This window comes from Xenopus tropicalis, chromosome 6 (genome assembly GCF_000004195.4).
Source record: "Xenopus tropicalis strain Nigerian chromosome 6, UCB_Xtro_10.0, whole genome shotgun sequence".
Classification (NCBI taxonomy): domain Eukaryota; kingdom Metazoa; phylum Chordata; class Amphibia; order Anura; family Pipidae; genus Xenopus; species Xenopus tropicalis.
Window position 1 is genome coordinate 60,355,176 of NC_030682.2, and position 27,016 is coordinate 60,382,191.

General features: G+C 37.4%; 1 protein-coding gene across 4 annotated transcripts in view; it reads right to left on the bottom strand.

The window, feature by feature from the left end:
• The window catches only part of cobl (cordon-bleu WH2 repeat protein), a 176,567-nt gene that overhangs the window by 50,479 nt on the left and 99,072 nt on the right, over positions 1–27,016 (bottom strand). For all 4 annotated transcript variants that reach the window (XM_012965484.3, XM_031904059.1, XM_031904057.1 and 1 more), the window contains one exon: positions 8,269–8,389. In XM_012965484.3, the coding sequence (XP_012820938.2) occupies positions 8,269–8,389 (121 nt within the window). The remainder of the gene's footprint in view (positions 1–8,268; positions 8,390–27,016) is intronic.

A 27,016-nucleotide genomic window follows, 5' to 3' on the forward strand; every position in this document is an offset into this window, starting at 1 on the left:
CATATGTGCATGTGGCAAAAATAATCCTTTGGATTATCATAAAATTTGAAGGTGAAATCAGAGTCTTGTGTTTTCAGTAAATGGCATGACGATTAGGTGTAGGTGAAAGACCCTGTTTTATTTAAAGAATCCAGCAAACATAAAGCAAAGCCTGATCACATATACATCATATTTGTGCTTGTGTATCATGGCTCGAACAAAGGAGGTGTCTGAGGACCTCAGAAAAAGAGTTGTTGATCCCCATAAAGTTGGAAAAGGTTGCAAGAATATCTATAAAGAATTTAAATGAGGAGCGATACATTTGAAGACATCGGTGAAACATGGTGTTGGCAGTTTTCTGGTTTGGACCTGTTTGCTGCATCTGGGCCTGGACGGCTTGCCATCACTGATAAAACAATTAATTCTGAACTATACCAATTCTAAAGGAAAATATCAAGACATCTGTCCACGAGCTGAATCTTAACAATTATGCTTAACCCACAAGTTTTTCTACCACAGAAAGGTTAAAGAAGAATAAAGTGAATGTTCTGGAATGGCCAAGTCAAAGTCCTTCAATCCAATTGAAATGTTGTGAAAAAACTTTAAGTGAGCAGTTCATGTGAGGAAACCCACCAACATGTATGGTGGTATGGGTTAAAGTTTTTCGAAGTGCAGTCCTGATCAGCCGTTAATGCAAACGTTTAGTTGCAGTTATTGCTGCTGTCATTGCTGCTTCAATAAATACAAGACTAAATATAATAATTATTGTTTCATTTGTTTTACTAGGTTTTCTTCATCTACCTTTAGGACTTGTTTAAAAATTAAATTATCTTTTAGGCCACATTCATGTAAAAACATAGAGCATTTTAAAGGGTTCACAAAGCCATTCTGTAAGAGCCTCAATAAGCATTAAATGGGTTAGGCCATTTTTTCATGTTCTAATAAATTGATTTTTATCTTTAACTACCCTTCCTTGAGAGAGTCTCACATCATCCCTTCATTTAAGAGAAAACTTTTCTCATAATTCAGTTCCAGTTTGAATTGAATCTGACTCTATGTTAACTGGAAAACTGAATTATAAGATAAGCTTTTCTCAGCAAACTGAATCTGCCCTATGATCTGAAAAGTCTTATCAAACTGACAGCAAAGTAATTATTGCTTGGGTTAGGATTAACTGCAGTTATATTAAAGGGGTGGTTCACCTTTACATTAACTTTTAGTTAGTTATAGAATAGTTAGTAATAGAATAGCAATATTTCAACTGGTCTTCATTATTTATTTTTTATAGCTTTTGAATTAGTTGCCCTCTTCTTCTAACTCTTTGCAGCTTTCAAATGGGAGTCAATGCTACCCACAGTCAAAAAACTATTGCCCTGTGAAACTACAGTTCAATTGTTATTGTTACTTTTTAGTACTTCTACTCAAATCCTCTCCTATCCATACATCAGTCTTTCATTCAAACCACGACCTGGTTGCTAAGCTAATTTGGACCCTAGCAACCAAATAGCTACTGAAACTCCAAACACTAGAGCTGCTGAACATAAATTGAAATAATTAAAAAAAACAACAAATAAATGCAAATTTTCTCAAAATATCATTCTTTACATCATACTAAAAGTTAACGCAAAGGTGAACAACCCCTTCAAGTGGCAAATTTGTTGAAATTCAAGATGGTGTTTTTTCCACAGTTTGGGAAAATCACACTTGAATTTTTGAGATTTACCAATCAAAAAAAATCCTGAAAATTCAGCAAATTAACCCTGATAAAGCTGTAGGTGTATTTTAATATTTAAGCCAACTCATATTTCAAGATTTTTAAACAGTTTCATTTTTTTTACATACTGAAGATATGATTGAGTTTTGCTTCCTGCAACCTAACATGATCAAGTTTTTCTGATTTGAGCTCATTTGTAAACATGCTAGCAATCATGTAAAAAACTCATGAGTAGCATTTTGTTTCACGATGGATTTAACAAAATTGATAATACAGCCTGTAAACATTACAAATATTTCCATTTTTAATTTTTTTTATATTCCAAAAAACATACATTTTCCAAAAGTCAATACTCTCTAAAAAAAATTCCAGCCAAGAAATTCCAGAAGAAAATTGCATTCCCGACTGGGATTCAAAATAAGCCTTGGTATTTCAAAGGCCATGATATGCTACTGATATTCCTTATATCCTTATTAACACTCAATATAACAACTAAAATTAGTCCTTTTTTAACAAATATATGTTGTTTTAATGTTACAAATTAGATGATAAAAGAAACTTCTATGCAGAAATGCCGCTGCTGGTATGCTGGAAGGCCAATCAGACACTGAGAAACAAGCTTTAAATGCAAGGTTAAAGCTTAGCCCTGCATTGCCAAAATATATTAAAACTTTAACTCATATTTTGACCAACTTGGTTTCATACTTAGGTCTGCCTTCCTTATGCATCATATAATAGTTCCATATCAATCAAGTGGTTTTATATTTAGGAGACTCTAAGGCTAAATAAAATACTTTGTAACCATGTGATATTATAGATATATACACTTCTTAGCTTAGGACTAAACAACTTCGACCAACATGTTCACACATGTAGAATGTTGAAATTCCTTTTGCTTGCCAATTAAAATGACATAATTATATACAGTTTCACCACATACATTCCCTAATGCACAGTACAATGATTTTTAACCTACAGATCAACTTTGCCCATCCTAAAAGCTGATAATTGTTGTCCTTAGTTTGTAAAACAACTCAATAAAGGTATCATATGTTTTGCTTATTAGATACTTTGTAACTATACTATTATAACCTTCTAAATTAAAATATATTATTTGCTCTTCTAACACTGTTAACAGCAGTAAAACTTCATAGTGTATTGTATAGGGCTATGGTCCAATTTGCATTTTGAGGACCATTTTGTAGCAAAAATCAAGTAGGTGGTACAAGTGTTAGTAATACTTAGAACCACATAAGCAAGGGGATATTGGTATATTCTGTGATTAACTACTGCTCTAAAAAAACCCTTTGACACAGACAGGTATCCAGACACCTGCCTGCATGACATTCCATGGGTATTAATATGATTGGTACTTTGCTGCCATAACAACATCTACACTTCTGGTTAAGCTTAAAGGACCAGTAACACATTTTTTTTACATGAAACCTATGCCTTCTACACACTTTTATTAGCATATTTATTATTATATATTTTTAAATAAGGACCATTTCCAGGTATTCTCAGGGCTCAGGCTGCAGCACTTCATTTAACACACTTCCGGGCAGCTTCCCCCTCTACCCCCTCCCTCTCCCCGTACAATGTCAGCAGTGCGCTCCGCTCACACAGAAAAACAAACAAAGCAGGAGATAAGAGGGCCTCCGTCTCCCAACCCTCTCCCTAGTCAGTACAAAAAAAAATCTATAAATAACTTTTAAAGCAGTCTCCTCACGCTGGAAAATGCAGGAAACTAACTTCCGGTTTTAACAGGAAGTCGCCACATCGCCTTTTTCAGCTGTGCCCTATACATCCAAGGTAATGATTTTTATTCAATAACCACTTATCATATTTAAATTTCGGTCTGTTATATATGTTAGCTAAAGTGTATAAAATGTATATTTGAAATTGTATGAAAAATTGTATATGAAAAAATTGTGTTACTTTTCCTTTAACACTACTGTACATTTTGGAACACTGCAATGGAGTTTTCTTTCATTCATCAAAAATGGCAGAGTAGTGTAGGGACCCATAGGGTTTAGCACTCCTATGGCTTTAATCCCTTACTGTCTCTTTATATTATTGATACTGGGTAGAATCCCATGTATTTAGTTGGCACTATGCCTTACACTTTATTGGTCAATAAAGGTAGTACACACCCCCTGCAGACTGATATAGTGTCTGGCAGGAGGGTGTGACTTCCTCTTTGGCTGCTGGTCTGCTACCTGAGAACCACTCCATTGAGCCTGGGTGCAGAAACAGGCCCCAGTAAAGCCATACCGTCTAAATAAAGTCGAAGACAGGGCCCCGTGAATGAGGTAAAGTAAGAACAGGTTAAATAACATCATAGCACTTTGTAGGAAAGTGAGTCAGTCAGAACTTATATAGAAAGAGCAGTTCATTTGCTCCATCCAGGAGAGAAAGTAAAGGAGTCGTCTCCTAACAGGCTTGCTTGCCTTAGATTAGGGACACAGAAGTGCCAGGGACATAGGCCAGCAATTAACCCTGCCCAACCTCTTTATGAGAAGGGATAAACCGGTGAGCTTGCCTCCTGTCACTCTGTTGGCTGTCTTACCTAGCCCAACCTCTTGATGAGAAGGGATAAACCGGAAGGTACCATACTTCTAATGCTTAATCTGCTTTAACATCAATTGTATTGCTGCATGCCTGTCTACCTCATCTGAGTGAGTATTGATTTACCCTGCATTGCTACCTTTGTCCTGGACAAATAAATAGTTCCTTTGTTTGCAAGAGCTCCTGGCGTCCCTCATCTATCTAACATACCATCTAATACACTTCGCAGTGGCAGTGGGAGGTATAGTTCAGCAACATCCTCCAGTAGTTTCTCCCATATAGCGGAGGCCCATCCTGATGCATGAGAGTCCAATGTAACCCTTGCTCTACTACTAGCCTGGTTTTGGTCACCAACATAGCCAAAATAGCGTTACAGTAGCTTGGCACTAAGGTTGGGGATTAGGCCTGGTTTATCATGGGTGTTAAGCTACGTAAAGGTCACGGTTCTGTTTAAGTAAGTCAAGTTCTACCACCCCCATATCAGCGCACTCATCCTGCTTAAACCTCACTTTGTGTATAAGGACATTTTTGTGCTGAAACAAAAAAGAGCCTTGTTTCACAAATTAAAAAGAATTGTATTATCATGTTGTAGCTTTAAATATTTCTTTCAATGAAACCAGGGGTCAAAACCATGGAAACCCTCAGGAAAGTTATCCCTCCTCCACCAATATCCATTCAAGCAGGTAATATTCTCCTGGGAAATGTAAACACATTTCCATCAGACTGGTAAATGGTGAAATGCCATTTATAAATGATGTGTTTCCACTTTTCCACTGCAGAATATGACATTGCACATGATGATGTTCAATCCCTTGGTAGCCACTGGTAAAAAAATGTCAATCTATTTTTGTGTATATATTATCATTTGAAGGTCTGAATCAGTCACTTCTGTTAAAAAGAGCTCTGTGTACTTTCAAGGCAATGGCACAACAAGTACATGTGATTCGTATGGCTACCTGCCATAAATTTCTATCCATCTGAAAAGAAAGAAAAACGGGTGCCTATCATGGCTTATTATCACCCCAAAGCACAATTCTGTGTGCCACAGGTTTTAGTGATGATATAAGTTTATAGGAGTGCTTGCGCAACACAGATAATTTGCTTTTTGTTATATGAAGTAAAAATAGAGGGAAATATGATAGCTGTATTGAGAACTTCTATAGGCATATTTTACACAATAGAATATAGTCATCATAGGGTGAACAGGCAATTTACTACATAATTCCCCACAGAACTCTACAGTTCTTTTCACTTGTATAGGAACATTGAATTCTCCTTTGGAAAAAGTAGTGCAGTTTTTGAAACTTATGTCCCTATACAGTGATACTGCAGTTGTCAAGCGTAGATGTGCCGGCCGCTATAGCATGTGATGTGCTAAAACTGATGCGGCTACATTTGCAGGTTGGAAATAATCGAATGCAGTTGCTGCCATATTTTTCAGCATTGCATGAGAGTGACAAGTGCATCTAATTCTATTAGCACAAGTGCACTGCATCGATTTATGTAGACCGCTGTGGGAACCTTGCCTGATTCGGAGGTGACAGGAGTTCCAGGGTTCCCACAGAGGCCTGTTTCAAAAAGTGCAGCTGCGCTCGATGCAGAACAGGACACAGAAGGAAGGCAGTAGTGCCAAGCCCAACTAAACAGAAGTGCAAGGAACACATGCAGATGCAAGTACCTCTAATTAATTGGATTTTTAGCACAACTGACTGCAAGGAAATAAGCAGCCCAGCAGCTGCGATGCAGTAAATACATGACCCATTATATTTTTGGAAGAAAGAATAACATGAAATTTTAGATTCCTCACAACTAACTTGCAAATGTAGTGATGCATCCATCTTAATTATCTCAATTAGTATGTTATTTTCTGTATGTGATAACACTTTCCTTATATTTGCAGTTGGGTAATTTATCAAGAATTTTGCTTTTGCAAAGCAAGGTAGTGGTGCTGGGTTTTATTACCCATACACAATTATTACAACTATGACATTATATGAGTTTGCACTTTCAAATATTATGCATAATTTCAAAAATGCTACCAATTCTTATTTGAAAATACCTTTACTTTTGCTTTGGAGGCCTTTCTAGCTCAAGTCTTATGATAAGCTAAAGATCCACTGAGAGCAGTGACCCCAAAGCTGAGTGGTGTCAGATGTGAAGTAACAGATAAGAAAACACAATGCCATACAACTTCTACTTCAAAGAGAATGTTTTTACAGAGTCTATATAGAAAAAATGTCAACTCAGATCATTTCTCATATTTCTGGTCAAACTGATTAATCCTTGGGTTTTAGGCCTGCAACACACTGAGATCATTATTTTCTTCCATCAGTGTGCATACAGTAAATACCCTGCAGCTAACGTTCTCCGGAAAATAAAATATTTTCACTTAAATTGTTATACAGAATAGAGGCAAATACAAATATAAGCCCAAGAGGAGAAAAAAAAATATTTTTATTTAATACTGACTGTTAGGTGGCAGATTTATGAAGCACAGGAACTGCTGTTTTCTTGGAATGTAAACACTATATCTGCTTATGAAGCGCAAACAGAACAGATAATAGTTCAGCTAAGGATAGGCTGGATAATGTGATTTAATATCCAGATAATTATTATGTGAATCTACACTGCAAACTTTTGTTTTTGTTTGCAGAAGTTTCTTTTAACCAAGTAGGTCAAGGTTGTTTAGGGCCATCGTGCTGCACACATTCTATTAGTTACAACAAGGAATATACTAATTTGTTTCCTGCTGACTCTTTTTTTGTGTTCAAAAGATGGGAGGAAGCATTGTACATAACAGCTGTATATTTGGCAAAGATTTGAGAAGTCTTGAAAAATGTACTGGTCTCCGAAAGTGTTTATAACTCTGGCAAGGCTAACTGGTCCATTTATATCAAGCACAGAAGGAGCAAATACTAAATGATAATTTCTTTTACATTCTTTAGGTGTATTTTTGATACTGACAAAACATTCTAGATAAATATACTGTGCCTGATGACTTTGGCCACTGGCCTGTTTAGCACTCAAACCAATGATGGGATTATACCGGGTAGGGCCAGTAAAATGCCAGCAGTTTTGTACAAAACACATTGACCAAAGTGGTTCTTAGCTGACAGGACTTTCTGCTCTGCCCAAGAAATATCTAAATGAACCCAATCATATATTGGTCAGTCTGCCAGTTCATTCAAATGACAAAGTACTAACTTTTAGCTTGAGAACAGAAACAGTGGACCTAATGCCAGTTAAATAGCGTACAAACAATAACATAGCTTCCAAAATACATCACTACTGGAAACAAGCAGTCAAGTGGCTCCTCTTCTCTTGGCCTAAATGATTACATTACGTATTTGTATTGTTCAGTAGACTCCTGCCTGTGTCTTTTGCATCATTTACCTGCAAATTTGGAGGCTTAATGCATAAGAAGTAACACCATAAGGCAGCTGACAGTTGGGAGCATACACAACCAATAATCTGTTTAAGCTTGCCACAGGAACACAGTTAACTACCTGCAAGCTGATATATGACACCCTCCAGGGAAAACAACTCATGAGACAAGGTTTGTCTTCCGTCATGGCAGATATTAGCTTGATTGCAGCTTTGGTAGAAGGTCTAGATTTGTGAAAAAGCCACAAAATTCATGGCCAGTGTTCCACAACAAACAAGTGACATGGGGGGTTGAGATGCTGGTAGACATGTCTCAATACTCAATCACAAAATCAATGAGGTGCTTATCCACATTTTTATATAACCTTAAATATATGTTACTTTGTTAGGCTATAATCCACACACAAATTTAATTTTACATACATACATGTAAACATACACATCAGTATAAGTCCAAGCATTTAGAGTTTGTGTTACTCCAAGAAATGTCCACCCAGCATCACTAGAGAAAACAATTAATCATGCAGTTATGCAAAACTTTAAGCAGCAACCGTATCAATTATCATGCCTTTTCAATGCTGGTTGACAAGCAAACCTCCAGTTGCAAGTTCATTAATACTCACCTGTGGAGCTTTTTTGGTTCTCCTCCTGTTCTTCATTCTTATCATTTGGCATCTGGGCAGTTGGCGGTGGCGGGGCTCTTCGCTTTTTTTTCTGCTGTTCATTTTGGATGCCAGGAGGAAGCTACAATCAGAAGAATAAAGAGAAAAGAGAGTGAAGATGAATGACTATAACAATGTGTATTTATTGCAAGTACATTTGCGCAGGATGCTCCTCTGAGCAATTTTTGCAATTTCATTGTTATTATCTTTGGATGTGTCTCCAGTGAGTTGCTATACTGCATACATAAGTACTTTCAGACAGATTTGGCAGCTTATATGCCCATGTATGGGCACCACCAACAGGCCTACCTGACTGAGATTGACCAAATCTTGATTGGGCATGTTTGAGTTACCATTGGATCAGAGACCACAACTGCTCATTGATGTTGTCCTCGGTCTAACATCGGTCACTGTAATTCAATAAAGCCCACGTGGTCATATAAGGAGAAGATACGCTTGTTTGGCAACCTTGCCAAATGAGTGAATCTTCCTGTGTATGAACCACTTAAACCACTTGTGGATCCAGGGGGCACAGAAAGCTGCCCAGGCCTGAAGGAAAGCAACAGAAATCACCACTTTTGTACACAGTGAACGCCAAGTAGTCTGGCCATGCAGGTGGCCAATTTAAGAAGGGGCACTAATAATCTTTTTGTAGATATTTGAGATAAGCACAGCCTTGAAATGGCCTATTTTGCCTTTCTCTGTGTGCACTTTAATTGTACAATCTCCTTTTTATTTAGCAAACGTTTTTCATGTAACATACAGTGAGATAAGCTTTTCTCATTAAATTGAATATAGCCCATACGATTTTACGTAATAAACCATAAAAAAACATTTTCTCATTGAAATAAATCTCCTAATCTTACAAATCCCTTTGATAGCTAAGCAGAGCTTATAAACAGAAAACATGCTTAGAGGTAAATTCTACTATACAATGTTAAATCAATACAAACTACTTTAGATTGTAAGTTCTTGAAAGAAGGGCCTCTGATCTCATATGTATTCTGTAATCCTTGTTTGTTAAATTTTTGTAAGACCTAAATGATTGTAAGACCTCTATTTATTGTAAATTAATTTGATGCACAGTGTAACTTGTTGGTGCTATTATATAGTGAATAATGTACCCCCTATTGTAAAGGCTGAAGGCTGAGTGCTTTTATACTAGGGATGCACCAAATCCTGGATTTATTTCCTCATATTTTACAACAGGGGGTGAATTATTTGTTATAATACATAATGCATTATAGGTTTTATTGAGTCATGTGGAAAAAATGACATTACTAAGCACTGATTATAAATGATGGCATCACCAAGCAACATTTATAAGGATATCATTTAGAGGATATTCATTGCTCTTGATCGCATAATAAAATGAGACAAAGATAAATAATTTCAGAACTTTTTCCACCTTCAGCATGGCACATTTTGACTTTGCAAGATTTGCCCACTCTTCTTTGCAGAAACACTCCAAATCTGTCAGATTGCGAGGGCATCTCCTGTGCACAGCCCTCTTCAGATCACCCCACAGGTTTTCAATCGGTTTCAGGTCTGGGCTCTGGCGGGGCCATTCCAAAACTTTAATCTTCTTCCGGTGCAGCCATTCCTTTGTTGATTTGGATGTATGCTTTGGGTCGTTGTCATGCTGAAAGATGAAGTTTCTCCTCATGTTCAGCTTTCTAGCAGAAATATTGTGCCAATATTGACTGGTATTTGGAACTGCTCATAATTCCCTCTATCTTAACTAAGGCCACAGTTCCAGCTGAAGAAAAACAGCCCCAAAGCATGATGCTGCCACCACCATGCTTCACTGTGGGTATGGTGTTCTTTTGGTGATGTGCAGTATTGTTTTTGCACCAAACATATTTTTTGTAGTTTTGGCCAAAAAGTTCAACCTTGGTTTCATCAGACATAACACATTTTCCCACATGCTTTTGGGAGACTTCAGATGTGTTTCTGCAAAATGTAGCCTGGTTTGGATGTTTTTCTTTGTAAGAAAAGGCTTTCGTCTTGCCACTCTACCCCATAACCCAGACATATGAAGAATACGGGAGATTGTTGTCACATGTACCACACAGCCAGTGCTTGCCAGATATTCCTGCAGCTCCTTTAATGTTGCTGTAGGCCTCTTGGTAGCCTCCCTGACCAGTTTATCAGGGGTGTGTAGATTTTTTATATCCACTGTATATATATATATATATATATATATATATATACTCATATATGTTCATATAATATTCCACTAGAGCTTATTTATTAACTGATGGAGAATTGCACCACTGCAATATCAACCAATAAGAGATTTACTTTCATTATACAACCATCAGTCAACACATCAAAGCTAACTGGAAATGCTGCTGTACAGTGTTAGTAAACAAACCTCACAATGTATATTACAAGGCAGTGATAATTTAGTCTAGGGACTATGAGATCTGCTAACAAGAAATGCATGCCGTGAATTTGATTAGTAGTGTACACTGTCTCTCTTGCCTTCCCAGTTTTAGTGAATAGATGTCATGTTTTCTTTTCATGCTTGCATGGGAAAGCTAATTATTTTTATTACTTAACCAGACATAAAAATACTGGAAAAATCAATGCAAACCAGTTCTTTTACAAAACACCAAGCTTTGCTGAAAGTTACTGGAAGCTGTAATTCAAAAAATGTAGTAATAATTTCCCTTTTATACAACATTAGCTCATTGGATCTTAGTCAATTAGCTTTGAAGCTGCGACTCTCTGGCTCCACAGTAGAAAGTGTGACCTATGATGACATTACTAATGCTATGCATAAGCAACATATCAGTATTGCTGGAATTCATTGGCTCAACATGCCTATGCCTATCCACAAAAACTTCATGATTCACAGCTTCTGGAAGGCAGGCAGAGACACTCTCAGAAGTTGGCTGCAACCTGATAACAGTATACATGTGCAGTCAAAACAAAAACTGAAATGAATATGTTTTCACCCTGGCCTTGAAAAACCCCAGATTTAAATCCTGACAGAGCTGAATTACTTACATGGTAGGATGAATTTGTAGGACTGAATTTGAGAAGACATTAGTCAGTAAGACCTTCTTAAATGCACTTAGATAAATGCAGAATATATATGTATGTATGTATGTATGTATGTATGTATAACTTTATTTATAAAGCGCCACAAGGGTACGCAGCGCTGTACAGTCTTACAGAATACAAAATTACACACAGGGAGGACAAGTGATATAATAAATAAATACAATAAATACATATACAGTATGTATATATATATATATAAGTGCCATGTGGTATGAGACACAGTAGGAAGGAGGTCCCTGCCCCGTAGAGCTTACAATCTGAGTGGTTGGGTAACACACAGGCACAAACTGGAAGGTAAGAGTGCACCAGGTATGGGCATTTGCCCTTAAGTGCAGGACTGGGCAAAATAATGTTTTAGTGCTCCAGAAGGTAACAGCTGAGTTTTTTCTTAAAGAGAGTGGGTGAGTTTTCCCTACGGAGGGATTCAGGGATAGAGTTCCAGAGGTAAGGAGCAGCGAGATAGAAAGGTTTAAGACGAGAGAGCACAGTGGGTGTGGATGGTGTAAAAAGACGGAGGCTCTGAGAGGAGCGGAGGAGACGACCAGGAACATGTAGGGAGACCAGTGAAGAAATGTAGTGAGGAGCAGAGGAGTGAAGGGCTTTGAATGTCAGCAGAAGGATTTTGTAAGCTATCCTTTGCTTAACAGGCAGCCATGCTAGTGAGCTTAAATGAGGCTGAGCAGGTTCCCTCTTAGGAGAGAGCAGGAGGATCCTGGCAGCAGAGTTTAAAATTGATTGCAGGGGAGAGAGGTGGGAGTCTGGGAGGCCGGTTAACAGGAGATTGCAGTAATCTAAGCGGGAAAGGATAAGGGCATGGATTAGTGTTTTAGCTGTTGCTTGTGAAAGAAAGGGGCGTTTCTTGGCAATATTGCGGAGGAAAAAGCGGCAGGTTTTGGCAGTGTTATTAATATGGTTAGAGAAGGAGAGGGTCTGGTCAAAGATATCCCCAAGGCAGCGTGCAGAATTTACAGGGTTGATGGTCATGCCATCAATAGTAATGGTAAAAGGAGGAGGAGGGCCAGGTTTGGGCGGGAAGACCATGAGCTCTGTTATATATATATTTATTTGTAAAGAACCTGTTCTCTGGTATTTTAAGCACTTGTTTTAATAATATTTATATTCCCTACAATATTAACATATAGAGCTACAGTGGTGCATGTGAACCCTTTAGAGTTTTCAATATTTTTTCATATATATGACCTAAAACATAATCTGTTTTTCCTGTAAGTCCTAAAACTAGATTATGAAAACCCAAATAAACAGAAGAGCCAAAGATATTTGTATAAAAAAAATGTAATTGTATAAAAAATTATTTATTGCGAAAAATGATCCAGCATTTGTGTGTGGCAAAGGTATGTGAGCCTTTGTTTCAGAAAGTGGTTTGCTCCCCTTGAGCAGCAAACTAAACTAAACATTTCCACATTGGCTAGGAGGAACTTTAGCCCATTCCTCCTCTCAGAACAGCTTCAACTGAGGGGTATAGATGGGCTTTCTCGCATTAACTGCCTGCTTGAAGTCCAGGTCCACAACATATCTATAGGATTAAGGCAAGGACTTTGACAATGACTGTCCAAAAAATAATCTTTCATCTGCTTTAGCCATAGATTGACTTGTTTATTCATGGTCCTTGTCTTGTTGCATGCCCAAGAGAGCATTTTCCTGCAAAATTTGCTGGTATAATTCAGAATTTTAAGTTCCATCATTGATAGCAAGCCATCCTAGTCAAGAGGCAGCAAAGATGGCCCAAACCAGCCTTCTTTAGCCCCCCCCCACCCGGTTTTGGAAGTTGTGAGTAAATGGAGAAAGAGAGGCGGGCGATTCAGGCGGGAGAGGGACAGCGTGGGTGGGCTTTAGGGGGATTCTCTTTGGCCACAAAAAGTGCGCGTACCCAAACATTTTTGCTTTAAATAGACGCGGAAAAAAGGTGCACGTTTCGCTAAAGTATTATCGCGTGCATTAATTAGCGCCCAACTGCATGCGTTAATTTTACCGCATTGCGTTAATTAGTACGCAGAAATAATACTAACGCATGATTCACAAACACTTAGACACGCTAAATATCGCATTAGTCTTTGCGAAAATGAACACCTACTTGGAGCAGGCGGTAATTATAAAAAAAAAGTACAGTTCATTAGCTTCTGGCAACACACTTTACAGTGTGATTTATTGTGATTTAAGTATGTGTTGGCCCTACAGTGATGCAGCCTCCAGTTTGCAGGGAAATGGTCACTTTAAAAAAAAGTAGTTTTACGAACGTAATGGTGTGTATGGCTAATATGTCGTGCGCGCGAAAAGTAGCGCATGTGCGTTAATTAGTGCGCGCTTTAAGTAGCGCGCTGCGTTAATTAGCGCGAGTTGCATCAAATACCGCACTAAAATAGTCTTCGCGACTTAAATAACGCAAACAGCATCGACTCTAAATAATTGCAAATATCCTTTTAGTGAATCATGCGTTAAGACGGGAAAAATAAGATGCGATAAAATTTTTACCGCATGCTATAAATAGTGCTCTTTTTAACGCACTTTAGTGTATCAACCCTATTATCTGAAATCCCCAGGCCCCAAGCATTTTGAATAACAGAACCTATACCCATATTCATATTAACCAGGATGTAACATAGTAAAATAAAAAGACCCTTCATCTTGGTCAGGTTAGAGACTAAATAGCATATATTTGCAATATTTTTTTTTTTTTACATTTTTTACTTTTTAAAAGCAATATGCATTATTATTTTATTCTGGTGTCCTTATATTGGCTCACCCACTTTTCTGTGCAAAGTTTTTTGTCCAACGCAGTTCTGAAAGTTGCATACAAAAGTTAATTTTGCTGCTGGTGGTCACTGGCTTTTGAGAATATTCCAACCCCTAACACAGAAGGCACATGACAGGGGAAGATATTTACAGTATTTATACAGGGCTTTATACAAAACATTAACAGAACAAATATTGCAATGACTACAAAAGAATTTTAGCCATGTTTGGTAAGAGACACAGGAGGGAAGAGGTCTGTGACCCACAGCTTACAACATGTAAAATGCTTAAAAATTATTACCCCTTTACCCATCATGTATTAGCCAGGAAGTGAAGTGGTCAAGACTCAATGACTCCCACTTTTTGTTCTTAATTACTAGGGTTGAGGGAAAAGTGTGAGCTAAAAGGAGTTACCACCAGATATAAACAGGCTTGGGAACCCTGGATCAAATTTATACTAGTTTGCATGTAACACTGGCTTTTCCCAGTCCGTGGTACTTAAATTTGTGAGCAGGCTCATGCCAACCCTATAAATCATTCTTGCATTAATTACTGCGTAGCAGCCTTACTTAGCATTCCTCTTGTGTTAATGCAGGCTAAACGAAGCATTTCCCCACATTCAGCCTCTGTATTAGAATGAGGACTTAATGAACTGAATAGCATAACTAACTATTCATTGTTATGCCCCCCAGCAAATATTTGTTAAAGTCGCTTTTATCTGGCTAAAATGAATCAGCTTTCACACTAGTCTTATTTTGTTGATATCCTAGAACAATTGAACATTCATCTAAATTGAATTATATATTTGGCTCAATATAGTTTCCTTACTTTGTTTATATAATAATTTATTTGTAAAATTTTACTGGCAACCAATCACATTTCTTTATGACATTTCTCAACAGCTTATTTTTAAAGATATTTAAAAGGATGCCTTTCCCTTTTACCACAGCTTCCTTTAGACCCACAAAAAATTCAGCCAGGATCCTTGGCTTTCAAAGTTGTGTCTAAAAAGGCATGGCAATCCTTCATGCTGTGCCAAGCACAGACAGGATCTTCTGTTTCAACTAGAAAAACACACAGAACTCTTAGAGCTTGGTTATCCCAGTAGAATTATGTAGAAAGACAAAAATACAACATTCATGTGAATGGAAATCCTGTTTAACTTGACTGATTTTTTTTTTAGGGTTTTTTTTCTCAGGGTTATTTTGTCTCTTCCTTGACAATAAAACACATGGCATTTAAAACAATCAAAACAATAATGATATGGAAATATGTTCCTGTAAATGATTCAGTGCCGGACACCAGTGGGTATATTTGTCCATGGACGAAAGTACCCAAGCTAGCTTCAAATTCTGTTAGGAGAATTTGCCTAAAAAATAGGATTGTGCAGCTTAGTTACCATCATGTACAAGATACTGTTTTATTATTACAGAAAAAATAGAAATCATTTTTAAAAATAACAATTATTTGCATAAAACAGGGTCTGTGTGAGACGGTCTTCCTGTTATTCAGAGCTTTCGAAACACCTGAATCTAAAAACAGATTGAACTAGAAATAATTTGTTTACCTATTCTCTCTATATAAAGTGTTGTAAATCTTTAAAACTATCTTATGAACAAACCTCTGCCTTAAGGCCCCCATACACGGGCCGATAGAAGCTGCCGATATCGGTCCCTTGGACTGATTCGGCAGTTAATCGGCCCGTGTATGGGTAGAAACGAGCGGCCTGGCCAATCGATATCTGGCCTGAAATTGGGCAGATATTGATCGGCCAGGTTAGAAAATCCAGTCGGATCGGGGACCGCATCGGCACGTTGATGCGGTCCCCGAACCGACTGCCCATGGCCGCAAATGTAATCCGATCGTTTGGCCCCAGGGACAAACGATCGGATTATTTTTTGTTAATGCAACTTGCTACCCGATATCGCCCACCCGTAGGTGGGGATATCGGGTAAAGATCCGCTCGCACTTTGCACCTGTTTTTGGTGCATTTATTATTATTATTAACATTAAACATAAAACAACACATTAAATAAAATAATAATATAAAACATAAGTAGTTTGATTCCAGGTCAAATTCTGCAACTGCGACGGACAGTATCACTGAGTTGTATTGCAGGCAATTAAGTGACAAATACAACATCACAAATTTAAGATCTGGCAGCATACCCGACGTAGTAAGTTGAACTACCAGTTAGGATAGATACATAACAAATGTCAAGTAGGGGTAAATTCCAACTTTGGTGTTGAGTAGTGGATATTGGTGTGGAGCTCTTTAGTTTCCTTCCAAGTCTTACCAGGGACCCCAAACTTTATCACATTTATTAAATGCATTTTTATTCTTATATGTAAGCTTACACAACAAAACCAATGAGTTCATCACATTTGTCCAAGCTGTGACAGAGGGGAGGGGTCTGTCGGGTGCAGGGCATCCAGTGTAATCCTGTCTTTGATGGATGGAGATAAAACAATTATACCTGTATGTAAGAATTTGGAGAGGTATGCCATTTTTAAAATGTTTATGCATCCCCAAAATGAGAGTGGCAGCCTTGACAAATGTGCCAACCAAGCTGTAAGGTCGTGGAGTAAAGTCTAGATTAAGGGGGCCATTTACTAACTTTTTAATTCAGATTTTTAGTGCTAAATGTCGAAAAAAAAATTATGTCTTTATCTAGATTTACTATACATCGAAACGGCTAAAAAAACAAATCTGACAATTCGCCAGCTAAAATTTGCAGAGATCATGTAGAAGTCAATGGCAGAGTCCCTTTCCTTGAAGATCCTTCTTTTGTCTTAAAACTTCAGTTTCGGATTTTTAACACTGGTATTTTGTGCAACAATTCAAAAAAGTTGTGGTATTCATGCAACAAGTCGAAAAATTTAGGATCTCCACAACTTTTCTTGTGCAGACTTTTTCTGTTCAGACTCTTTTATAAATGTTACAAATGTAAAAACTGACATATTTATCAAGCTGTGTATTGTTTTTCAGCAAAAGCATACGTTTGTGTAAAAATCCAGCATGCAAGTAAGCAGCAGCTTGAAAATGCAATGGGAAAATACATTGTTCAGCCATTGCAGGTTTCTATGCATTTTTCTCCAGAGCAACTTCTGCCATTAGCAGTGACACAAAGCCTATTCGGAAACTGTTTGCCGCAACTTGCACCTGATTTGTGAACACGCACAATTGCATTCGTTTGATGCGGTGGGCAGCTGCCTAGGGCGCAACCATTGGGGAACCTCCCCTACCTCCCCCTAGTCAGCACTCCTTTGTCATTGCCTCCGCTGCTTGTCAGTGGGGGCAACGACCCATCGTATCACGGAAATGACGGAAATGACGGAACTGCGCATGCGCGCCAAGCCAAAGCACACCCGCGGGGGGGAGGGGCAAGGTGGCCAACCGGGGTGGCCTAGCGCTCCCAGTTGGCTTGGCCTGCCCCTGATCTGTATCCTTGTATTTTTGGGTATGATGCTTCAGATGAGAGAAGCTTTAGAGTTGATAGTTTGTAGATTGTAAGCTCTTTTGGGCAGGGCCCTCTTCACCTCTTGTATCGGTTATTGATTGCTTTATATGTTACTCTGTATGTCCAATGTATGTAACCCACTTATTGTACAGCGCTGCGGAATATGTTGGCGCTTTATAAATAAATGTTAATGTAATGTAATGATAGTAAAAAGCTTATAAAGTCTTTATGAAAAAAAGGTTGAAAGTCTGCATTAATTCTAACATTAAAACAACTATTATTTAGCCACTATGATATTTACAAAATCAATGCTTACATTGTATTTTTGGATTACTAACTACAATAATGCCAAGGTATTAGTCAAAGTGACTTTGTGAATGTCAAGGGGCTTACCAATGCCTCTGCTGAATTTTTATTTTCCTACGTTGTACTTTCACAGCTCAATGTTTACAAGGGTTAATAGTTTTTGTAAAAAATAAAAAATCAATAAATGGCCCTGACCACATTTCGGCTCTGGCTATGTTGAATAATCATGTGACTTTTCACAAATGGATGCATAGGACACAAAGACACAAAGAATAGATATTAGCCATGGTACCCTTTCTTTGTAACAGGGACAAGATTTACAGTGTATATGTTGAGAATTATTTTTAAAGCATAATGAGTAAGTTTTGTGCAGTGGATGGGTCAACCTTTTTTGGTGATATTGCAGCTTTAAAAATGCAGATATGGTACAAAAAAAAATCATAAAACATGTTCTTGCTCGGCAGAAATTACTTATTAACTTTCACTGGGAAAATAATATATTTGATGAAGGTGTGAAATTCTGAACAGTATGTTACATAGCTATATGTCAGGACATGTAGATCGACTCTTAAAATAGCTGCAACAAATATGTCCCATGACTTACTGGACAACTGCTATTTTGAGAATTCACTGTCATGCAGCACTAAGGATAATGCATATAAATTACGACTCTTATTACATGGATACCAGGAAGGGTTTATTTTGTTTTGATATGGGGACTATGTACACAGTATAATTACAATTCAATAAGCTTGGAACTGTTACTTTCTTTATCCTTTATAACATTTTCACAATAAGCAGTTTTCTATCCTTTAAACTCTCTTTCACTTCTCAAAAATTTCCCTCCAGTTTATATGTATTCTAGCACTCTAATAAGTTCTATGGCATAGTATACCTGTGCTATGCCAAGTATTTAAAGTATATCATTATTTACTGTTAACACAACCAATCATATTTTTTCAAGCTGCAAACAAGACATTCCTGCTGTAAGTCTCAAAAATTTCACCTGGTATTCCAGTATCAGTCATCATCACTACTGAAAAAAACCCAGAAAACTTGGTAGGTTGATGAAACACCTTAATAAATCATTTACAATTACTATCTCTATTTTTTCTGATGATACTAATTTGTGCAAAGCTTTAAGTTCTACACAGTATGCTGTAACTTTGCAGAGTGATTTGACTAAACTAGAGACCTGGGCAGCAAATGAGGTTCAGTGTTGATAAATGCAAGGCGATGCACTTGGGCAAGGGGCCAACCCTTTAGAACTGAGTAATAGAATTTCCACTTGAAGCAATGGAAACAGTCCTTCACAGTGAGGGCAGTGAGGTTGTGGAATGCTCTGCTGGGTCATATCGTGTTTACAGACCGTATTAATGCCTTTAAGATTGGTTTAGAAGACTTTTTGAGCAAGCACAATATCCATGGCTATATTAATTTCAAGATCTAAAATGTATATGTTTGTAATAAATATATATATATATATATATATATATATATATATATATATATATATATATATACTGTATATATATATATACAAAAATGCTGGAAGAGCTGCACACCATGAGGTAGAATTGATACCTGGGTGCCTGTGCAAAAAATAAGTATATAGGCTGGAGTGATGGCACACACAGGATTTTCACAAAGGAGTCACAGGATCAAAAAAAATTGTAATAAATCATAGGTTTATTGTGACTAACATTTCAGCTCCACACAGGATCCCTGACGAAAGCTCCTGTGTGGAGCTGAAACGTTGGTCACAATAAACCTCTGATTTATTCAATTTTTTTTGATCCTGTGATCCAGCCTATATATATATATATATATATATATATATATATATATATATATATATACCGGGCCAGCCGCGGTGCTGGCGAATGAATGGGACCTACTACCGGGCCAGCCGCAGTGCTGGCGAATGAATGGGACCTACTACCAGGCCAGCCGCAGTGCTGGCGAATGAATGGGACCTACTCCAAATATGTTAGCCTCTACACGCAAAATTCCTGCCAGCAGCTTCAGCGCTGTAAGTAAGGGAGATCTCCCTCCTTACTGCCAACACGCAGGATGATTTATCCTATGAAACCCCTAAATTTGGTAAGATCCCTTTGTTGAATCAGGCAGTTCCTGACAATCGAGGAGCGCTTGTGGGGTCTTTAAGCCCATCCTTCACCATGGCAACCGGTGCCCAGACCTGAACACACCTGAATTTGCCTCAGATCGGGGCATCGGGAGGCGAGTAACCTCACCCGGTAATGTGATTAACATTTATATAAAAAGATGAAGCTCCTTTGTTCACAAGTAACATGTCCTTTTTTGTGTGAAGCACCGGAGGGTGTCGGGGTTGTAGGGTGAGTGGTCTGTAATTCTATCACTTCTATTCTACCTATCATTTCTACTACTCTATAACCTAAATGAAAACTGGTACGCCAGACGTAACTTAATGATTTATATATAGTTTATGATTTATGATACCATACAGCACTTTGCAAATGTAACGCAGGGAGATACAGCGCATATTGGTTGCGATTTCAGTTTGGTTTATAACTACCTTCGTGACTATATACTGATTAACTCAATACAAACTGATTAACTATATACAAACTGGTTATTGAAATTAATGCAAAAAATATGTAATCTACTAACAATTCCCCGTGTCCCAAGAGAGATATTGGGTTATAATAAATCATGCGTTGAAATAATTGTGACACAGTGAGAACATGGTTCTTAAAATCTTTATTATACAGTTCGTAAATAACATTTAATTGCTTCTTACAATGTGAAAGGGATTTTATCAAATTTACTGTCTGCACTGTAATGTATACGTCATGTTTGCACGTCACTATCTAGTTTGCCGCCACACTGGGTAGTTTTGTTTGTTTGCTTACGTGTAACTCTGAGAAAGGCTGCTGTTGCGGCCGAAACGTCAGTTCTTGTGCTTTACACCTAATAAATCACTGAATATGTGTGATGCGATCCATTTGTTCTACTATATATATATATATATATGGCTTGTAGACAGGCACTCACGTCACAGAAAGAGTAGCAATGCCTGGGTGCAGTCCCAATAGATTTAGGAATAATAGCAAGTGAAGATGTCCCGCACTCACAGGTCTTAGGTGAAATAAAAGGTGTTTATTCATGTGGATTGAATAAACACCTTTTATTTCACCTAAGACCTGTGAGTGCGGGACATCTTCACTTGCTATATATATAAATGAGTGTACTTTGTGATAAATCAGTCTACTGTATTACAATGTAAGCATTCTTTAATAAAATAAGAGGCTAGAGAGCTGTGTGTTGAATTTCATGTCCCCAGTGTAGTAGCAACCCAGGGGTGCCGCTGCCATGAGGCAAGTTGATAAACTTGCCTCAGCTGGTAGCGACCCTGAAGTTATTAGGGGTGGCATTCCCTAGGCTCCCTTAGGGTGGAGCTAGGGGCCTAAAATGCCCCTGTAGCAATCCCACCAGCAACCAAACAGCAATTACCTTTAATTGCAGTTAAAATTAAAAAAATGTAATATTAATCATGGCTAAAGGTTTTCCTCCAGCAGAAAACTAGAAATAAAGTTGAAGGTTCATTTCCTTGCCGTCACAACTGTTCTCATTCTGCATGCTACTGCTCAAATGTCAAGGTCAACGGCAGTTAAAAATTAATACAAGTCTAATCTACATCTTCACAAGTTTAACTGGATGTGTCATTTAGGAAGTTGCCCATAAACAAGACAAGGCAGTTAAGCTACCAAAATAGCTGAGATTTCCTATGTCCACACAGTCCCACTATTTTCTTGAAGATTATATCCACAAGAGGAAGTCTGTCTGTGCAAAGTCCTTTCACATGCTTTAAAATGTGCTATCTGCAAAAGCCAAAAATGTTTATTTTGACAACTAAGCTTACATCCTCTTCTACTCCAGACACCATAAATGTTGCGTTTTTAACCATTTTTAACATGTTTAAATGAACTGTAAGATCAAAAGTTAGGTTCCTGTAGTAATTAGATGGAAGTAAAAAGAATATTTTAGGGAAAAACCCAGGGCCACTTATTAAATTAAATAGTAAATATTTCCCCATTAGTTGATCTGTTTCAAATATAAAGCTCAATATTGTAATCAGTTAATGTCTGATGTTAGCTTAGAACGCTCCAAGCAAAGTACACTGTAACTTTGTTCTATAAAATTGTACCTTATTGATATCCCCTAGATATCCTTTCACCCAGTTGCTCAGGCCAGAAATTCTCCAAATAAGGTTGACCAAAAGCCCCTGTGCATTATAATAAATGCAGCTGTCCTTCCAGAGTACTCCAAGAAGCAGCATGTGGAAGGCCAGGGGCATATTAATGACATCTGGAACATTTTTTTTTCTTTTTCAGCAAAACAGACTATGTGGAAGATTAGCACAGATTTAGGAAAAAGTTTGCCATAAACCATAAACTCCTGTACCAAACATAAAAACCTTTGCTCATCCCTAACTCTTACCAATCACAAAGGACCCAATGCCTTACTTGTAAATGAGACAAAAAGTCTGTATTTGAAACAGATTTTTGAGTCAGATTGTCTAGGCAAAAGGGGCACACATCAATAATATATTAGAGCTTTCAATAAAAATTTTGCATTTAGAAAAACAGATTGCTGAGAGGGGATAATGAAGAGGAACTAGATTATTTCAATGACAGTATAGAATTTTTAATTGATTACACTGAGAAAGTGTCTTATTTCCTTGAGCTGTGGCAAATATAATATGTTCACTTTTACGCTTGTTCCCCCCTGTAATTCAATGCATATAGTCCATTTTATATCCTTTATACTGGCTGTCTAAGGACAATATTATACAATGCTAATCCATAGCCCTCAGTTTCTGGGGGTTATATTATGAGGGCGTCAGTGGACAATCAGAACAATGGTCACATGAATTACTAATGCAAATTATGCCTTTTTTACAAGTCTGCACTGTACTAGTGCTTCTAGTAGAGTTCATTATGCCTGCTACCCCTACTAACACTTCCCTTTAAAGTCCTCCCAAAAGAGACAGGTGCTGTTGACAGTGTCATGCTGAAATAATCCTTTTAACCTACAGTATATCTGTGTACCCAGTCCAAGCTACACTCACAATGCCACTAGTTCAGCCCCACTTTAGCCAATGTTTGAGTTACAGAAATATATAAAAATAACAAAACATGGTTGCAGCGGCCCCTTTGCTAAAACCACAGAGTCTATAAGTATCTGAATTGCAGCGTAACAGTCTACAAGATACTTGGAACCCCAGAGGTATATTAAATATTACTTATCATGGCCCAAAGAATCAAGTGTTGTACAAATAAACCCCCTTTTCTGGCTGCCTTTTTCGGTAATCACATTTTCTATAAAAAAAAATATATATTTTGTTTAATTTGATAAATGAAAAAAATGCCTTTTTTTCAGATGTATGAGAGCTTATTAAAGAATCCAAGGTAAGGCATGATATACTGTCTTTTATTTACAGTTTAATTGTTTTAATTTCTTAAAATGGATAGCTCTCTTGGTAGATGATGAATGTAATTCCTTTTCTCTTTGGTTATGCCCGAAGCCACTAATCAATACAATTAAACATACAGAATCTTTTTGCTTTTTTTTAGTCTGGCTTTTAAAAATTGGCAGCGGCCCCAGTACTGCCTTTACATTATATCATAGTGTATAAAAAGAAATTACATCAATTTTGGCCGATGGTACTGACCATCTCAGAGTTTTAATGACTGTATTTTATTGATCAAACAGCTTCTGTTTCAAAAAAAATGTGGATCTCGAAAACCTATGAACACTTGATCAAACATGCCACAAGAAAATATAATAGAACAAAGAAAACATCTACACTTCTTAAATAAGCTACACTGATTAATGGAAGGTTGCCTTTAAGAACTGATTTGATCACTAAAACTGGCAGCTCCCTAAACACCACAGACATTATACAAGCACTAAATTACTTGCAAAGGTTTACATATACAGGAAATCGGAAATGAATGTGCGAAGCCTGAGACTGCGGTTCTGTAGTTTAAAGAAAACATTACAGAGGAAAAAATAATCAGGAATCTACTGACCTTGAAAAAACTTGCTTTTCTCATGCGTCAGTAAGAATATTCACTTGTCTAACCCTTTCAGGATTTTCCTGTTAGCAACAGTAGCACACAAATAAAATGACCCAAACAAACATTATCTCTTTTTAAGGAAGCCTTATAAGATGCCAATAAGGAATTGACGTTCTTCCCTGTGCAAGAAAAGAATGCATTTCCCATCTCTTATAAAATGATTCCTTTTAGTTCTATGGGGAGTCACCACATGTTCGAATAAAGATATTAAAATTTATTAATATTATCAGTAATAGTTTATTTAAAAATAAATTGTTCACTGTTCCTGATAGCATCAAAGACTTCTTTGTTGGGATATGCTTCAACTTTTTCTTGAAAATACATAAGTGACACATAAGGAAACAGTACATGTCAAGCTTTATTGCTTTTTTTCCCCAAAAACTACAGTAGTCTGCCTTCTTCGCCATATATAATTATTCAAAAGAATAACTTTTCCTATTGTGGATATTTTTTCCTTTAACTACTTTTATTTTACATACATTTACATAGTTACATAGTTACATAGGGTTGAAAAAAGACCAGTGTCCATCAAGTTCAACCCATCCAAGTAAACCCAGCACACCTAACCCACACCTACCAATCTATACACTCACATACATAAACTATAAATACAACCACTAGTACTAACTGTAGATATTAGTATCACAATAGCCTTGGATATTCTGATTGATCAAGAACTCATCCAGGCCCCTCTTAAAGGCATTAACAGAATCTGCCATTACCACATCACTAGGAAGGGCATTCCACAACCTCACTGCCCTCACCGTGAAAAACCACCTACGCTGCTTCAAATGGATGCTCCGTTCCTCTAATCTAAAGGGGTGACCTCTGGTGCGCTGATTGTTTTTATGGGAAAAAAGAACATCCCCCAACTGCCTATAATCCCCTCTAATGTACTTGTACAGAGTAATCATGTCCCCTCGCAAGCGCCTCTTTTCCAGAGAAAACAACCTCAACCTCGACAGTCTCACCTCATAGTTTAAATCTTCCATCCCCTTAACCAGTTTAGTTGCACGTCACTGCACTTTCTCCAGCTCATTAATATCCCTCTTAAGGACTGGAGCCCAAAACTGCACCGCATACTCAAGGTGAGGCCTTACCAGGGACCTATAAAGGGGCAAAATTATGTTCTCATCCCTTGAGTCAATGCCCTTTTTTATACAAGACAGCACTTTATTTGCTTTAGTAGCCACAGAATGACACTGCCTGGAATTAGACAACTTGTTATCAACAAAAACCCCTAGATCCTTCTCCATTAAGGAAACCCCCAACACACTACCATTCAGTAGATAGTTTGCGTTTATATTATTTCTACCAAAGTACATTCCCTCTAAGGTTACCAGATCATATTAAAATTCAGGGACATGTCTAATAAATGCATGCTGCAGTGATTGCATTTAAATTAAACTGCAACCAGTGTAACTCTTTTAACTGAATTTGTTAGCCATGTGCTGGACTTTTCAAGTGATCTAGTAATTGTACCCGTCTAATATTTCCCTGAATTGGACCAAACAATTGTTGAGCAGCCGTGTTAAGCAGCCGGATTATAATGAAATGTGAAGTGCTTGGGATCATAAAAATCCCTTAGACATCTAAATAAAGCCTTTAGGCCTACAGTTAGATGTGCCTGAACTGGACAGGATGAAAAATAGCAGATAGTAAATTTTCTTAGGAAAGTAAAGATATACATGACTGTATACGAGAAACCCCTTAGAAAACTTTAAATTGAATATTATAATGTGAAACATTTCAGATGTATAGAATTTTGAATCTAGCTAAGAGAATTAGATAAATTGGGCAATTTGCAAATTATATTGTACTCAAATCATTCAGTTATGCAAATAGTGTGATAATGAAGGCAGATTTACAATGTGTCTATCAGTGCCGGGCATGGAGTGGAGTAGTAGAAGAGCCTAGTGCCCCCCACCCCCAGCATTGTGCCCTAGGCACGTGGCTCTTGTGCCTACAGATTTACTTTTATTTACAACATTTACTTTTATTTTACAACAGAACATAATGAATTATTGTCTTTGTTTACAGTAGCAAAGACCAGACAGAAAAATAGAGTGAAAGGTAGTGGCATGACGTTTAGGGCTCAGTCTCCCCACAGTGAAACATAGGACATCCAGCACTCCGGACTCGTGAAACTGCTAAAAACTAAAGTTTATTTCTCATGTTTAAAATGAACGCCTGACGCGTTTCGTGTCCTTTAGGACACTTAATCATAGGCAAACGTTAGTGGATAATAGTGAACTTAAATAGAACAAACAATGTGACATAAAAGGAGGTAAGGCTAAGATAAGCCACGCCCTCTCATAACATTTAAAAAGACAAGCATGAGAAATACATCAACAACAAACAAATATTCCTTTTAGCAGTTATTCAAACTAACACCCTCTCTAAGGTTAATACTTAATTGTATATGTAGATATTTAAATATAATACAAAATCAATATCAAAAATTGATAAATAGAGTTACATATATAGATAATAAATAGTACATGTGTAAATATACATATAAGTGAATAAATCGATCAATAGAATTCATTATAAAATTCATTTCATCTATATAGTAAATGAAGAGTGGCTACTAAAGTTGGAGCCAAAAGGGCTTTCTACAAAATCTCCCTCTTTAATGAAGGTGAGTTATAGTTAAACATAGCAACTGACGTCAAAGATTGAGTTTAAACCGGCAGGGTAGCGAGTATTAAGGATAAAAATCCACTTCATTTCTGAGCGTAACAATTTTGAAAGCCTGTCAGAGTCTCTTTCATCCACTAGTACTCTGTCAATCACTTGTATTTGTAACATAGAAATGTTTGATTCGCAACAAAGTTTAAAATGCCTTGCCACAGGGCTTCTTTCATTGTTAGCAGTAATGTGTCTGATATGTTCCCGCATCCTGTTCTTTAAAGGGCGGGTGGTGCAACCTACATACTGAATATTGCAATTAGCACACGTCAAAAGATAGACAACAAACTGCGTATTGCAGTT